At 55.1% G+C, this 16,706-nt stretch overlaps 1 protein-coding gene across 6 annotated transcripts in view; it reads right to left on the reverse strand.

The window, feature by feature from the left end:
* Positions 1 to 1,379: 1,379 nt before the first annotated feature.
* SLC25A25 (solute carrier family 25 (mitochondrial carrier; phosphate carrier), member 25) overlaps positions 1,380 to 16,706 on the reverse strand; it is a 33,340-nt gene continuing 18,013 nt past the window's right edge. For 2 of the 6 annotated variants that reach the window (XM_006768516.2, XM_006768517.2), the window contains exons 2-11: positions 8,881 to 9,007; positions 8,710 to 8,797; positions 7,873 to 7,908; positions 7,503 to 7,614; positions 6,086 to 6,244; positions 4,483 to 4,635; positions 4,126 to 4,233; positions 3,840 to 4,007; positions 3,162 to 3,312; positions 1,380 to 3,051 (exon numbers count right to left, since the gene is read on the reverse strand). In XM_006768516.2, coding sequence (XP_006768579.1) covers positions 2,867 to 3,051; positions 3,162 to 3,312; positions 3,840 to 4,007; positions 4,126 to 4,233; positions 4,483 to 4,635; positions 6,086 to 6,244; positions 7,503 to 7,614; positions 7,873 to 7,908; positions 8,710 to 8,797; positions 8,881 to 9,007 — 1,287 coding nt within the window. In that variant the 3' untranslated portion in view covers positions 1,380 to 2,866. Of the gene's footprint in view, positions 3,052 to 3,161; positions 3,313 to 3,839; positions 4,008 to 4,125; positions 4,234 to 4,482; positions 4,636 to 6,085; positions 6,245 to 7,502; positions 7,615 to 7,872; positions 7,909 to 8,709; positions 8,798 to 8,880; positions 9,008 to 11,286; positions 11,558 to 16,706 lie in introns of those variants that run through there. The other 4 variants (XM_006768518.2, XM_006768519.2, XM_006768520.2 and 1 more) reach the window with 3 other exon arrangements.

Here is a 16,706-nt window from a genome sequence, read left to right on the forward strand (position 1 = left end):
ACCGGCAGGGCCACAAGGTTACCATTTTATTTTATTTTATTAAAAAAAATATGGAACGCTTCACGAATTTGCGTGTCATCCTTGCGCAGAGGCCACGCTAATCTCTGTATCGTTCCAACTTTAGTCTCTGCGCTGCCGAAGCGAGCGCCAAGAGGTTACCATTTAAACAGGGAGCTGGGCGAAGGCGTGGTGAGAAGGGACCTGCGAGGAGACGGAGCGAAGGAGGGATGAGGGAGACGACTGGAGGCAGGCGTGGTGGGCTCAGAGCTTTGGCCACGTCAGAGCAGCTCCCAAGGTTAACTTCTGAGCTTGAGAGAACTGAGGAGAGCGGGTTGGGGGCGAGGGGGCACCAACTTGCCAATGATTGGGAGGTGATTTATGCCTGTGACCCTGACCACAGCTGGGGAAAATGGCATATTAGTTTCCTGGGACTGACAACTCACCACCCAGCCGGGGCCTAAAACAAGCCCTGCTCATAGCTCAGGAGCCGCAGCCTGAAATGCAGGTGTCGGCAGGCCGTGGCCGCCAGCGTGGGACCCTTCCTGACGGTGCACCGCTCCGGCCTCTGCCTGTGGTCACGGGGCGTTCTCGGTGTCTCCGTCTGTGTCGGAATTTCCCTCTTCTGTGACACCAGCCACTGGGTTGGGGGCCCACCCTAGTAAGGTATGACCTCATCTTAACTGGGATACTTTGCAAAACTCTGGTTCCAAATAAAGCCACATTCTGAGGCTCCCAGTGGACACACATTGGGAAACAGATGCTAAATCAAGGAGAGCAAGACACACCCTCCAGCCCCATACGAGTGCTCTGTGCCAGCTCCCCCGGGAGCACACTTCCGTGCCTCCCCACAGCCTCTCGCCACTGTCCCTGACCCATGGCACCCAGGCTCTCAGAGCGTGGACCGTTATTTCATAAACATTTTATTGAATACTTTGTGCATCGGGCACTCTCCTAGGGCTGCAAATACAACCCCGCCCCCAGTGGCTCATCCTCTCCTGGGGTGACAGGCAGAAAGCAAATAAAGCCAGGTGGGGCCGCCAACATCTCCAAGCAGGAGACAGGCAGGAACCAGGAACCGACTGGGAGGCTGGGGAGGGGCAGCCATGAGGGGAAGCAGGTGGTGGCTGGAGCCGCTTCAAGCAGGAGGGAGCGGCCAGCTTTGCAGGAGGGGCTGAGTCAGAGGACTGAGGGGGACCGCCAGTGGCCCTCAGAGCACCCCAAATCCAACGAACACACATTTTAAAGGAGGTGCATCTCTGAGAAACATGGGGGGGGGGTTGGCTTTCTTGTTTTTTATGATGAAAAAATTGGGCTCATTTTCTAACATGGGAACACCCCCACACCACCCAATCCCAGATCAGAAAAATCATGCTCTGTCATCGGCTTTCAAACAACTTTATTAGAGGCTGTTTTAAATGACAACTCCCAATTCTTCTTAATTTCTTTTTCACAAATTCCAGTTAGAACTATGTTTATACAGGACAGTCATTTTTGCATTGATCTTTGCGTCCTATTTAAACTGGCTTTCCCCAACCGGCCAAGGACCCTCTCTGGGACCAGGGCCCCCCCTCCACTCCTGGCCCCTTTCCTGTCCTTGGACAGATGTGGGCGGTGGCAGGAAGGCCACCCCCACGACCTCTCCTCACCCTACCTCTTGGGTGTGGGAAGGTACAATCAACCATGAACATAAATATGAATAAAAAATGAACTTGAAAATGACAGGTTATTAATTAAACAAATCTATAAAAATAGTTAGGACATGACTCTGTTCAAATAAATACGAAATAAATAGGCTCGGAGCAGAGATCCGTGGCATCAGTGGAATGTGCGGCTGGTCCCACCGCCCCAGCTGGGATTGGACAGGAATCCCGGGGCCGCAGGGACAGACTGTAATGCATCAGCCAAGCTCTCTACTCGCTCTGTCTTCCCTGCAGAAGCTCAGGGCTTGCACATTTGTCCAGTCTGTCTTTCTGAACAAAACCCTTCCTCAAAAACACCTAATTAAGGCCCTCAAGCCCTTTTCCTTCTCAGGGCACGCAGACATGGGGCCGAAACCTCCCGTTACCCCACACCCCACTGCCTCATGCCAGAGCAGGGACAGGGAGCTGGATCTGAGCTGGTGCCAGTCCTGACAGAGCCCGGAGCCAGCTCAGAGCACCAGGAGGCCCCAGCAGCGCAGGGCAGAGGCCTCTGGGCTCCGGGGAAGCCATGCACCCGGTGCCAGGCAGCCAACGGCGGGGCGGGGCCTTGCCCCTGCATGCATCGGCGCCCCTCTGCCGGTGAGCACAGAGGGGGTGGGCACACTCCCAGGCTCCTCCCTCTCCCTGCACAACCTAGCTGGGCGTGAGGTCAGGTGGAAGCACCTTTCCCCGGGGACTGAGGGGGAGGAGCAGGCGGGCATGGGAGTGGGCTGGTGGCCCTCCTCCTACCATACTCAAACAGCAGTGAGGAAGAGGCAAAGTGGGCACAGGGCAGATGCCCAGCAGGCCAGAGGGAGGGGCCTATGGCCCACGGTCTGGGTGGGAAGAGGAGATGGAAGAACTAAGCCGCCTCCAAGCCCTGCTGTCTGGCAGGCCCTGCAGGAAACATCCGGTCTCTACTGCGCATCAGCTTGAGTCCTGCTGACCCCTGGACCCGAGGGATACCCACGGGCCTTCCCTGGAATGGACACGAGGGTGGGCCATGGTCAGCAGGACAAGCCCAGTGGGCCTGCCAGCTCCCCCACCCTCCCTGCGGTGCGTCCCAGGGGTTTCACAGCTTGGCTTAAGTCAGCTTAGTGTCGGCACATTCACAGAATGAGATGGCTACACATCCCGGGGCTGCAGCCCAGGATCAGGAGTCCGCCGGGCGGCTGTCCTCCCTCCCGTCACCGAGACTGCACGCCCAGGGTGATCTTCAGGTTCTCGTACACCACGTAGCTGATGCTCACGGCCGGGATCACCTTCATGAAGTTGGGGGCCAGCCCCCGGTACAGGCCAAAGGCTCCCTCGGTCCGCAGGATCTGTTTGAAGAGGCTGCTCATGGTCACCTCTGGAGCGCCCTCAATGGAGGCTGCAGAAATAAGAAAGGTTGTCCATCAGAGGCCTTTCGCCGGCTCTTCCCTGGATCCCAATCTTCCCAGGGAGATGGGCCCCCGGGGACCGGTCTAGGACCAGCCTTACCTTGGGCCTGCATCCGGGTCCTGACCAGGGCGAGTGGGTAGCTGGCCAGCTGGCCACAGGTGCTGGACATGGTGCCACAGGCCAGGAGCACAAACACTCCAGGGTCTGCGCTGTTCACGGCATAGCGCTGCAGCCAGGCATTCTTGAGTGTCTGCAAGGGTAAGGGCGCAGGGATGAGCCAAAGTGCCAGCGAGAGCTTGCAAGGCCGTGAGAGGCCGGAGTGAGGGGGGGAGTGACGACATTACTGGACCCGTCACATGAATCTGTGAGGCCTCTGTAACCCGATTCGCTTGGCCTGGGCTGGCTGAGCTCCTGGCTCGCCTGCCTTTGTTTCTGCTGTCCCTGGGGATTCCTGGGTCAGGCAGGAACGGGGATGAGGCAGAGGCAGCAGGGCCTCGCCCCCCAGAGAAACTGACTTCTGTCGCCTGGAGTCTGCTGGGGCCCAATGAGCCCCCAGGGCATGGGCTCTGGAGATCTGCCTGCCAGGCACCTGGGGCGGAACTCGGGGCTGCAGGGGACCTTGCAGTGAGTCTGAGTGGATGAGATCTCTTTGGTGCTGTCCCCGTCCCACCATCCCCAGCGGCTGTCAGGCATGGAGACAACAGGTGGGGACGTGTGAGAGGGGGTTTCTGAATCTCTCCTGCCAGTTCCAGGGGCCTGAGCCCTCTCGCGCCTCACCTCGTAGACAGCCAGGTCTATCCCAGCGTAGGGGATGATGCCCAGCATGTTGGGAACGTAGCCTTTGTAGAAGGCGGCCATCCCCTCTCTGGCCAGGATCTTCCTGGCACAGTCCAGCATGCCCGAGTACTGGCCTGTCTTGCGCAGGGCCATCCGGGTCTTCAGAACCTGCAGGACCCAACAGAAGCGACAGAGTGTGAGCACGGCCCACTCCTCAGCCTCATCCCCACGTGCACTGCCCGCCCCATGGCACCCTGGTCCGCCCACGACCAAGGGGGCCCCTCACCTCCATCGGGTAGATGCTGCTCTGAGCGATGGCCCCTGCCAAGGACCCTGCCACAAGCCTCTCATGAATCCTTAGAGTCTCCTGGTCACTCCCAACAAGACGCTTGATCTACAACAGGGAGCAAACAGACCGATATACCCGAGACCAGCGCCCCCTCCTGCCCCACCTTCCTCACGTAGCCAGCCAGGCTTAGCCCAGACATGGTGTCCCGGGCCCATGTGATGCTTCCCAGAAATAGAAGGAAATGCCCACAGTGGAAATGGCAGCAGCGACGGGATCAGACCCAGGCCCCCCCGCCCCCCGCCCCCCCGCTGCCCCTTGCCAATTGACAACACTACCTGGGGGGCGGGTCCTCACCTGCTCGTAGGCCATGAATTTGATGGCCGATTCGGGGGCAATTTTGATGACGTTGATGCCGTTGCCCCGCCAGAGCGACCTGGCCCCTCCCTCTCGGATCATCTGGGTGAACCCGCCCACGATGCACATGTTGTTGCTGCGGGAGGCGTGGACCTGGAGAGGGAAGGACGGGGTCAGAGAGAACTCGGCCGTCGTCCGACACAGCCTTCTCTCCACGGCCAGCCGTCACGGTGGGCGGGCAGGCTGTTTCCTCTCGGATTCTGAAGCCTAACTAAGCCTGAGAACCAAACAGCCATTCCAGGCCCCACGCCACACCTACTGCGTGCCAGCACTGTGCTAAACACCTCCACAAGGACCACTTTTTAAAATTTAAAAAATTGAACTGCCCTGGCCCGGCGGCTCAGTTGTTTGGAGCGTCATCCCGTGTACCAAAAGGTTGCGGGTTCGATTCCTGGTCAGGGTGCGTGCCTAGGTTGCAGGTTCAATCCCTGGTTGGGGAGCATAGGGAAGGCAACCCATCGATGTTTCTCACATCGATGTTCTCTTGCGTCTCTCACGCTTCTGCTCTAAGAGCAATAAAAACATCCTCGGGTGAGGATTTAGAAGAAAAAAGATCGAGCTTGAGCTTTTTATTATGGAAAGATTTCAAATATTACAACAGCGCAGAGAATTATATAATGAGCTCCCATGAACCTTGATCAGCTTCCACACGCACGCAACCACAGCCAATCCGCTCCCGCACTGCCCCACCCCTGCTGGGTTACTTTAAGGCACCCAGTGGGATTGTGTCATTTCACTCAAGTGAAATGCTTCCGATGTCTACAGCATCCCTGGGGATTCGCAAAGAATCCTGACAAGGAAGGCAATGTGTCTCAAGCCTCTTCGGCTCAGAGCAATGAGGTCCTGGGGCCAAGGGACTCGCCCGAGGTCACACAGCTCTAGGCCTACATGGGGTCAGATTCCAGGCCTAGAGCCCTTCTCCCTGAACCACTCCACTTCCCTGTTTCAGTCAGTTATTCATCAACAGGCTCCAAACGCAGGCAGGCCCAGGAGGGCAAAGGGGAGGGAGAGGATGACGTCTTCTCTGAGCAGGAAGGTGCCAGAACAAACAGGGGGACAAGGAGCGACTGGCCACTGTTCAGAAGACGCCAAAGTCCAACAGGGAATGCTGTGCAGGTTGATGCTGAAACCCTGCCCCTGACGTGGATCTAGCTTATCTCTGTCCTAGTGGAGTCAGGCCTCTGGCCAGAATGGTGTCGGGGCCAAGTGACCATCTGTTCACACCTTCCCCCATGCGACACCTACACAAGTCCTACAGAAAGGTTCCTGCCACACCCCATCCTCACCACTTTACCAGTCACATTACAGCCCTGTAATGTGACCCCTGGCTCAGGGCCTCCGATAAAATTAGATCAGCTACGTGCATTGCCCAGGCCTGGGTCTAATGTTGCCCTTGTCTGAGCAAGAATTCCAATCTAACTTATTGGGATAGAAAAAATATGGGTGCAAAGAGGGCCCCAGACAAGGGAGGGGCGGGGAGACCAGCCCACCAAAGCAGCCCAAGGGTGGACACCAGAGGTTTGGGGCCTATTTTCCTGCGTACCTGCATGAGCACCTTGAGTCTGTCCAGGGGGGCCGTGCAGGTTCTGGATACGGCCCCGGCCCCACCTCCAGCCACGAGGTGTCTCCACCACATCCCCGTCTGCCTCTCCTCCACGGTGAACTCATCGGGAACTGTCAGATTCTCTCCCACATCAAAGATCTGCAGGGAAGACCCAGAGATCAAACAAGCAGGCCCTGACGCGTGTGGCCAAGCTGCTGCTGGACAGCAGGTCCATAACCTTCCACCGTCTAGAAGGGGCCACCCAGGGGGTAGATTGCCAAGGACTCTGGGCAGGAAACTGATGCACCAGCCCAGTCCCCCTCCCCCCTCCATGTGAAGGTGGCAAAGCTCTGGTCCCTGTCTGTGGCCTTCGGGAGCCCAGGTGTGCCATGTGAGAGCACAGCTGGAAGGAAGCAGCTACAAAACCCCGCAGACAGACTTCCTGTGGCTGCCAGGGAGCTCCTGCGGGAACAGCTTACTCAGGCGTTTGAGCGGAGGATCGCCAGGCTGGCTGTACTGAACCCATCAAGCCAGGGGTGAAAATTCTGCAACCTGATGTGTAATCAGACCGCACTGGCAGAACATTATGTAAGGCCTCAGCAAATACGAGGGGGCGCGATGCCTGCGCGTCACCCTCTCTCTGGGTGGCATCCTGGCTGGTCAGACAGAGCCAGCTCTGCCCAGACCTGGGCTGCAGGCCAGACCCACGGTCAGCAGCCCACATAACTTCACCCAACAAAGATGCCAGGTGTCCCGAGGGTGAGGCCCTGGCCTGGGCACTGCAGGACACTGACCAGGAGGATCACCTCGGCCTCTGCTCCCAGAGCTGACAGCCTGGGGCGGATCAGACTAAAATCGAGGGGGTGCTCAGAGAGGGTCGCATCCCGCATGCAGGAGGCCCGAGGGCAGGGAGTCAGTGCGGCCACTACCAGTGAGGACAGCTCTGATGAGACGAAGAGCGTACGTGCGGTGGTGGGAACATATTCTTTTGTCACAGAGAGAAACAGCACACAAGACGGGGCAGTGCGGGGAGACACCGAACAGCTGTGCCATTTGCTCCCTGGAGAGAGCCCCACCCAGAAGGCTCACACTGGCTTTGGGAGAGCAAGTGTGATCAGGGAGGGGTGAAGTGGGCCTTGAAGAACAGGCAGCCCATAGGGACAGACGGGCACCGCTGGCAAAGGAGCCCTGTGTTTGGGGAACGGTCAGGCCATCCAGTGGGCAGGCGTGTGGGGAACGGAGGAGGCATGTGGCGGGCTCTGTGGGGCTGGCAGAGGAGTGGACAGTCACGCTGTTGAAGGGGAGGCAAGCTGAGACTCCTACTCCCATCCCCACCCGGGATGGGGACTGAGGCTGGGCAATGGGACCCGTGAACGGACAGGGAGAAACGGCCCCCAGCTCCGGGCACGGGGCTCACCGTGGAATGCTTCCAGTACAGAATGATCTCGGGGATGTTCTCCACGGGGTGCAGGAGGTGATAGTCTCTCCACTCGTTCCAGTCGATGGTCATCGTGCCGTTTTTATCCATGCTGCAAGAGGAACGCACGGTTGCCCACGTGTGAACAGGCCCCACCTGTCAGCCGCACTTCCCCTTCCCGGTGAGCCAAAGGCAGGCACACGGCCACCGAGGACACCACGGAGGGTGCCTCTGCCCGAGGAGAAAAGGCAGGGTGGCTCCACACTTCACTTGGCACAAAAATGGGCTAGAATGACCCACAGGAACCCCATTCTGATCGGGCACAGAGGTTAAGGAGGGAGGCAGTCGCCAGGGTGACACGGATACTTACTAGGTGACAGGGCCCCAGAAGTGGCCCGTTCGTATTCTGACAGACAGACAAAGGAGGATGCAGAGGAGAGAGGAGAAACAAGACAAGTAAGTGCTCGAGGAGAAGTCACTGAGGCAGACGCACAGCACAGCACGAGGATGCGCCCCCACGGCAGCCGGGGAGAGGGCACAGGACGGGGAGAGGCCCAGCCAGGAGAGGAAGCGCTCCTGGGGCTCTTCTGTGCAACCTCCCAGCACAGCAGCTCTGCTACCCCCAGGACCACGGCTCACCTCAGACCCATCTCTGGGGGCAGCGCATCCGATGATGGCGTCAAGTCCACCTTAAACGGCAGCCGGGGAGAGGGCACAGGATGGGGAGAGGTCCAGCCAGGAGGGGAAGCGCTCCTGGGGCTCTTCTGTGCAACCTCCCAGCACAGCAGCAGCTCTGCTACCCCCAGGACCACGGCTCCCCTCAGACCCATCTCTGGGGGCAGCGCATCCGATGATGGCGTCAAGTCCACCTTAAGTGGAGGGCTGCCGTGTGAGCCCCTCCCCTTCCCACCAGGCAGAGAAGGGTGCTCCCTGCTGCCTTTCACCTACTTCACCCCCCCACCCCTACTAGTCTTTTTCTATGGGGTCACTGTGAACAGGCACACTTCCAGGTGATCAGGGATTCTTCAAACAAGCGCTGACTAGCAACCTGGGGAAGGGTTACTCATTCATCCTTTCAAACTACCAGAAGCCAAAGTTCAGAGAACAGGGTTAGCACAGTGAAAGCCACCAGAGTCAGCCCAAGAACGCTGCTTTCGTCACACTGTGTTTGCAGTGGGCCAGATGCAGAGACGGGCTAAGCGCTCACCTCTTGAGAATCTTTTCTGCCTGCTGCTCGGATATCTTGACGCCCAGGTCCCGCAGGGACTGCACGATCTCCTGAGAGTCGATTCGCCCTGCAATGACAGAGGCCGTGAGCGGGAGCCAGGCCCACGGAGAACCCACGCGGCCAGCCACTGGCTCCGGAGGCAGCGCTCACCATCATTCTTTTTGTCCAAACTCTTGAACACTAGCCTCAGTTTCTTCTCGTGATCTTGGAGGTAATGGACGAACTCTTCAAAGTCCAGCTGCCCATCAAGGTCTTTATCGCCAGCTTGTACAATTTTCTATGGAACAGAAGTAAAGCTTTATCCTTTAGCTCATGCACCAGCTTGTCCCTCGTGACGCCGTGTCCCCAGGAAACAACTGCACTAACCCGTGAACATAGGTGGCCCGGATGACCCAGAGGCTTCCCAGAGCCCAAGAACCCACCTTGCAAAGAAAAAAGCCCCCCCCACACACACACACCATGAGGAGCCCTCAGGCAGAGGCGTGCAGTGACAGGCTTGGTGAGTTCTCATTCCAAGTGTTTTAAAGACCAACTTGCTGTACCGCCAGGGTCAGCTGCTTGGCTCCCCTGCAGCGCTATCCCCTGGCGCCAGGCCTCAGCCACATGCTCTCTGCCCAAATGTGTGGATAGGCCTGGAGCTCCAGATTCCACCAGGAACGCCGCAGCTAGCTCTTTTTTCCCCACAGAATCTTTTTTCACAGGGACAGTGGCCCAGGGACAAGCGGGTGGCCGGGGTGAAGGTAGGAGGCAGAGCTGGCCCCTGCCCATGCTACTTGACACAAATACAGCCAAGAGAATTCTGGAGAAGCAGTAAGAGCCCCCAGGGAACTATTTTGGGGCATAGGCTTGATGCCACGGCCAGTCTCTGATCTCAGGGGGAACTGATGATATAACCAACCTCAGCTCCCTCAACCAGGTACTGAACAAGCGTGCTGCTTAGCTTCGTGACCCAAGAGGCTTGAAGAGACCCTGAGGTTCTAAGCCACGGGTCCTGCTAGTGACCTGCTGAGTCCTCACAAACAGCTCTAGGAAGGATGTACTATCATTTCCCCACTTCACAGAGAAGGAATCAAGCTCAGAGAGGTTAAGTCATCTATCCTAGATCACACAGCTAGGGAAGTGGCGGGCAGCATTCAAGCCAGGTTTGTTGGACTCCAAGGCCGCCTCCCTAGAGATCCTGCTGGGTTAATCTGAAGAAGGTGGAGCACATACATGAGTCACCCCAACCCAGCAACACCCCAAACTAGGAAAAAAACCTCCCAGGGAAAATGGTCATCGTCTTCCTGTACTGCCCAATGCTCCTAGTGCAAGCATGTCAAACTCACGACCCATAGGCCGCATGCCCCGTATAATTGGCCCGTGTTAGCCTTTGAGTTAGACATGCTTGTCTTAGTGAGAATCCATTCACTATCCACAAACCAATATGGGTTTCCAAGTCTTTTGACCAATAGGTTTGGGAATTGACAGATCACTGGCTAGCTGGGGCTCTCCAACGATTACAATCAGTCTCTGAAATCACCTGATGGCTCTTGGTGATTGCTCAGCCACCACGGGTGCTAGGAGGAGGCCTGGGCAGATCCCAGGAACATCGCAGTGGGTGTGGCTGGGATGTGAAACCAATGCTGGTATTTTATCTACTATCTGAAGTTATGCTAACTTCCTGTAGACTTCTGTGCTCTCAGCCAACAATTACGTATAGGATTGTCACTGTAGATTTACGGCAAGAGCGGAAACAGAATCTACATAATCTACATGACATTTAGGGAGGAGGTGAATGGTAGGCATGAAGCTCTTTGGTATCTGGCTGCTCTGCCACCAACGCAAACCATGTGCCTTATTGGGGTGGGTGCCCTGATTTCAAAATCTCCCAAGTCCTTGCTCCCACCTCAGAACAACTGGGCCTACTATCTGTCCCCTTCCCAAGATACGCTAATCCCCACGCCCTGCACACCATCTGACCTCCTCTGCCAGCATGAGCGCTGGGGACAGCACGGGAGAGGGTTGACAGAGAAGTGGGGGTACCTCTTGAGGAGGCAAGCAATCGCCACGGTCTATAGCTGCTTTCCCATCTATAAAATGGTAAGGGCTTCTGCTGCCTCCCTGCTCCAAAGGGACATCTGGCAGGCTTCCCTCACCACACACATTGGCTGGTCCCACGCAGGCACAGCCTGCAGCTGCAGCCTGGGTCTCCAAGGAGAAGCCTCTGCCCCTCCCTCCTGTGTCTGCCTGGCCTCCTCCCTCCAGCTCAGAGAAACAGCCCCGCAGCAGCTGGACCGCACCTCCCTTCTCAGGCCCCCCTCCCACCCCTCAGCAAGGAAATTCCTTTGCATTCCTCCCACAAGTGCCTTCCCTAGAACGCAAGCCTTCCTCGGAAGTCACGTGAAAGCCAGTCATGCCTGTGAAGTAGCCTTGTCGCTGGCTGCCACCACATGTCAACGGGGGGCGGGGGGGAGGGGGGAACTCCCCCGTTTCTCGGGTGTCACCACTACCAGCACCCGTCCCTCACTCAGCCAACACTGATGAAGTGCCCGCTGCCTGCCCCGCCCCCATACACACCTGCTTCCACTGGCGGAAGGTGGAGAACTCCTGGGAGGGGATAAAGACACTGAGTTTGAAGATGGACTTCAGCTCAGAGGGAAGCCCCTTGGACTCGAAGTACTGGAACTCGGTCTGAGCCTCCCCGATGACCGGAACATACAGGCACAGGCAGAGCATGCTGACGGGGAGAGCCGGCGTTCAGCTGCCACCCAAGCAGCTCTGGCGGCGGAGGACGGAGAATGCTGCCGGCCGGCAAACTAGCGCCAGATATGCCGGGGCGCGGCCGTCATTGGCGGCTCCAGCCCCGCCCTTTGCCTTAATTGGGAAAGCCCCGCCCACTCTAAGTCCTGCCAGCAGCCAATCCGCACAGAGCCCTAGATTGCACAAGAGGCGGCGTGAAGATCGGCACTGGCGTCACCGCTCACCGGTTAACTCTTCCAAGACAGGCAGAGTCCAAACAAACCTTCACCCCCCGGCTGCCGGCCCCTCCAAACGCACCAACAGCCGTCAGCCTGTTCTTTCACAAGGTCCCCGAACACGTCACACAGTACAGTGACCTCCCCCCGTAGTCAATCGTTCCCAACAGAAAAATAAGTGGATATTGAGATTAAATCAATGCTCACTGACAACGGGCCCAGTCCGGCTGTGAGGGTCAAAGTGGGGTGTGGGGTGGCTGAGGTCCCGAGCCTCCACGACGTGGCCACACCTGGGCTACAGGGCAATCTAGGCACAGCCCTGACCTGCTCCAGGGACCTTTTCCAGGCCGCTCCGAGCCCTCAGAGTGGGCACCCCAGGGCCCGCCCATCCCCCTGCAGGCTTCCCCGGGGGAACCCACAGCACTGAGGCGCTGACGTGATGGGGACAGGAAGAGGACACTCCTAAAAGTTCGTTGTACGAAGGGGCCCCCAGCAACATCAATCTCGGGTCAGCCAGGGCCTCACTGAGACCCTAAGGTGGTGTTCGAACCCAGCTTCACTCGGAACACGTGACACGTTAGTGTAACTGCAGCTTTCTAACTTTGCTGTTCGACATGGGCGCTGTTAAACTTTAAATTAGTTGAAATGAAATGAAAAATCCAGTTTCTTGGTAGCAGAGCCACAGCTCAAGTATCCATAGCTGCATGCACTCAGCTTAGCACGTCCACCATCACAGAAAGTCCTACTGGGCAACGCGGCTCTAGAATGCCCTTGGAGGTGAGGAGGAGAGAAAAATCTCGTCCCGCAAAGTCCCGCTTTTATTTTTATCTGAGGATGATCCTATTGAGGCCAGCCTGCGATCGCCACCTCATCCTTCCCCAGTGTCAGGGCTGCGTGACGCGGAGGAAGGAAACACGTCAGAACGATGAAACGAAAGCTGGTCGCGCTGCTCCCGCTCCAATGTGCCGCTTCCTAATATAGACCGCGGCGCCCCACCGGGGGGGGGATAAAAGTGGAGATCAACAAAAGTGACAGGAATTTTAACTTGCTAAAGAGCTTTTTGTGAGGAACTTGAAAAAAGGATTTTAAAATAAGATGTTGAAGCTTACATATTACATAAAACAGATGTTATTAACTTATATGACATTTCTGCCTTTCTGAAAGAGATCTGGTGGCGAGTCTTGGGCTTCAATTCACTAGGGCGCATCCAACGAGCTATTCAGAGGCACCTCAGGACTATCCACATCCCCACTTAGATCCCATGACACTCAGCTGTCTCTTAAGCTGTCCAATCCCGAATGTTCTGCTTTGAGGTTATTTTTATCTCTACTGTTGGGATCCGTGAAGGCAGGAGGCTATTGTTTCAAACGTTTGTGCCTCCTGGTGGGAAGAAGCCCTTGCCTTGACCCTGGAAGGTGCTGGATATAAGCAGTTCCTGAATGAATGAATGAATGAATGGGGGCTGGCAGGCCTCTAAGACCTCAATCTCACCCATCTCAACAAAATAATGTATTATTATTTTTATTTTAAAGGAGGTTCACATCTATAATAAAGGCATAATATGCTAATTAAGGGCTGTGAGGGAAGACTGGGTCCCGGGTGCCTGCCGGAGGCCAGAGGGAAGGAAGGCCAACTCTTGCACAAATTTCGTGCATCAGGCCTCAAGTTTATAAATAAAAGGGCTGAATTTCAAAATGCTGATGTTCCTTCGCTAATTTATTCACATTTGCTTCTGAAACAAAAATAAATTACTCAGATCTGTTGAAGTATCTCATTTCAATGATGACTGTAGTTATTCGAAAATGGCAAATACTTTGACAAAATAAGCTGTCGACTGGAGCTGTTCACTTCCATGGAGTTATTCTTCTTTTTGTATCATTGAGTTTTATGATGTATTTACAAGACAAATCTGAGAACAGATTTGAAAACAATACCAAATAAAAGTGAAATGTGCCCTAGCCGGTTTGGCTTAGTGGACAGAGCGTTGGCCTGCAGACTGAAGGGTCCCCGGTTTGATTCTGCTCAAGGGCACATGCCCAGGTTGCAGGCTCCATCCCCAGTAGGGGGCGTGCAGGAGGTAGCCGATCAATTATTCTCTCTCATTGATGTTTCTATCTCACTCTTCCTCTCTGAAATCAATTATATATATATACATATATATATGTGTGTGTGTGTGTGTGTGTATGTATATATATAGTGAAATCTATATTCAGTGTCTAAGAAAAAATTATTAAAATGTTAACCAGCCCCGGCTGGTATCTCCAGTGGTTAGTGTCAGCCCACGCACAGAAGGGTCTCCGGTTTGATTCCAGGTCAAGGGCACGTATCTGGGTTGCAGGTTCCATCCCTGGTGTCTGTGGGAAGCAACCAATCAATGTGTCTCTCTCACCCCCCTCTCTCTCCTTCCCTAGCTCCCTTCCTCCTTTCCACTCTCTCTAAAAAGCAATGGAAAAAATATGCTCAGGTGAGGATAAATAAATAAATATGTTAAAAACATTAATCAAATAAGCTCAACTATTTTCCAGAAAAAAATAATGGAATTACCCTGATTATAACAAAGCTCATTACTTGACAGACCAATGGTATCAGGAATGTGTTTGCCAAGATGTTATTTTACAATGTTAACATTAATTCTATTCCAATGTTATTTTTAAAAGGGGCTATAACTTATTTTTAGCTGTGATCAAGCCCAATAGAATGTCTTCACTGGACAAACTTAAATTGGCATTTAACCACCTGTCCTCCCGAGTTTCCCAGGTCATGCAGAACTCCATTTTCACAGAAACTGGCTGGGGATTCTTTCCAAGTAAGCCCCTCTCCAGGCACCTAGAGTCCAAAGTGAATGCTTTATCCCTGGACTTACAGATAGAGGGCCAGAGGGGCTCTGGAGTCACCCCCTAATCTCTGAGATGAGCAAACAGGCCAGGAGAGGTTGACCAGGCCCCAGAGCCTGCAGATGGTGGGGCTGAGCCTCACCAGGACCTGGCTCTTATTACAACAGCCATTTAACAGCGCCCAAACCAAACCCGATGCTGCCAAAAGGAGATGCAAAATTCGTTTCCAAAGAAGGCTTGTTAGGCTGACATTGAGAACTACTGCAAGCAGTACCTCAAACTGGAAGGTGGCAGGTGTGTGGGAAGGCTGTCACCAGAGCAAGTTTAAGCTTAGCCTTAGCTGAAAACAACAACAAATGTATTTGTGTTGCTGCTTCTGAACACATGAAGGAACACAAATAAGGTGGAAGATGGCAGCAGGGCTCCTGCTTCGCACCGGCAGGCGCTGTAAATCCCTGTACCCGGCGGTCTCCCCTTCTGCCCTCTTATCCTAATTTTGTGGCCCAGATCTACTTGTGTTTCTTCTGAAACAATGAGCTTGGGGAACAATGACAGCAACTCCAAAGCCCGTGGAATTCAGTGGGATCAGGTTTCACCTACTCTGTCAAGTCCAGTTCCTCCCAGAGCATCCTCTCACCCTCAAATCGGCCAATGCCACCACAAGCTCTCCTTGTTCTACCACTCCGCTTCATGCCAACAAACAGGTGCTTCCTGCACCAGGTAAGTGCCAAAATACCATGAGTAAGACCAGGGCAGGGAGACTACTTTAGGGAGTGCGGCATTAGGTCATAAAGTGTTCCCCCTCCTCTGCAATGACTCAGACCAAGCCCAAAGATTAATATGCGAAGGAGCCTCCCCAGCATCCGGCTGCTCTAGCCCCACCCACCCCTAGGGCTCTGGAACTTCATTTGCTGCTGTGGCCACAGTGTCATTTGATGATCAGGTTGCCATGACAGCCCAGTGTAGCTGAAACCTGCCTACACTGCCAATCAGACACACAATAAGCAGAATTCTCTGGGCTTCTGAGAAGACAGCCCCTCAGGATCTGAAAGCTTGGATGCGGCTGAGGTCACCTCCCTCTCCAAACTAATGGCTTTCCGCTCCAACAGCAGAGGAACTGTCAGCTGAGGATAAAGGGGAAACTGGAACAGGTCCTAGAATGAAAGCTCAAAGGGACCTGACTCACGGGCAGACATATTTAGACAGAGGAAGTGAGAGCCAAACAAAGTCGTGCTGCTGGGAAACTGAGAAGCCTGAGAACCAACCTAAACTTCTAAGGTTTCCAAAATGTTTGGGGAGCCTCTTCCTGAGAGAAACGGTGAGGCCAGGCCCCACTGGCCGCTGCTCACAAACCCCAAAGCCTACCACGCGGTGCAGAAACGCTCCCGCTGTTCCAATACTCGGTTTATCTGCTTTTCAGAGTCCACACCACCCAGATGTGCTTCAGCTGATCCATCTCCTTCTCGGGGCTCCCCCCACCCTCCAGCCAGCTGATCTGTCTCCCTTCTGAGCCAGGGAAAGGTGGGTCTCGGGTTCAGTGCCCCGCAATCCTGACTCTGCAGGCCCCGGACTAAGCTGTTCAGAACAGAGAGTCCCGGTGCCAGGCCACCCTGGGAGAGGGCTGGCAGGAGGTGCCAGTGTGAGTCTAGAAAATGGACCAGTTAATTATTAAAGTCAGAAGTAGGTGACTTTAAAAGGGAGCCAGCCAACCTCTTGTTTCCTTGGCCTCAAGGCAAGCTGGCCTGTAGATAAATGTTCCTCACAAAAGGGTACCGCTGCCAGCTCTGAGCTCATCTGAAACAACCAAAAGGCAGGACGAGCGCCTTGGGAGCACGCCGCACGCCGCACGCATACTGCAGACGCCGAGAGGCTGCCGGCCAGGACCAGCTCATTACCGTCTCGGGTTCTCCTCAACGCTTCATCATAAAAGATTGCGAAAGTTGCTGCATCAAAGGTCCCAGCCACTTAGCAAAGGAAAAATGAACATTTATTAAACACAGCAATTCAACGAACATGTTTCAGGAATCTACAATGTGCCAGACACAGGGCACAGTCTCCTCTCGCTGATTTTTATTCTGAGAAAGGAGAAAAGATCCCAAGTAACCAAAGCTCACGAAGTGACAAGGTCACTGCTACTGCAGCAGGAGGCACCTCAGCCAGACGGCACTTTCCGTTCTAGCCCTGAGAA

The sequence above is a fragment of the Myotis davidii genome, unplaced genomic scaffold (genome assembly GCF_000327345.1).
Source record: "Myotis davidii unplaced genomic scaffold, ASM32734v1 scaffold142, whole genome shotgun sequence".
NCBI lineage: Eukaryota > Metazoa > Chordata > Mammalia > Chiroptera > Vespertilionidae > Myotis > Myotis davidii.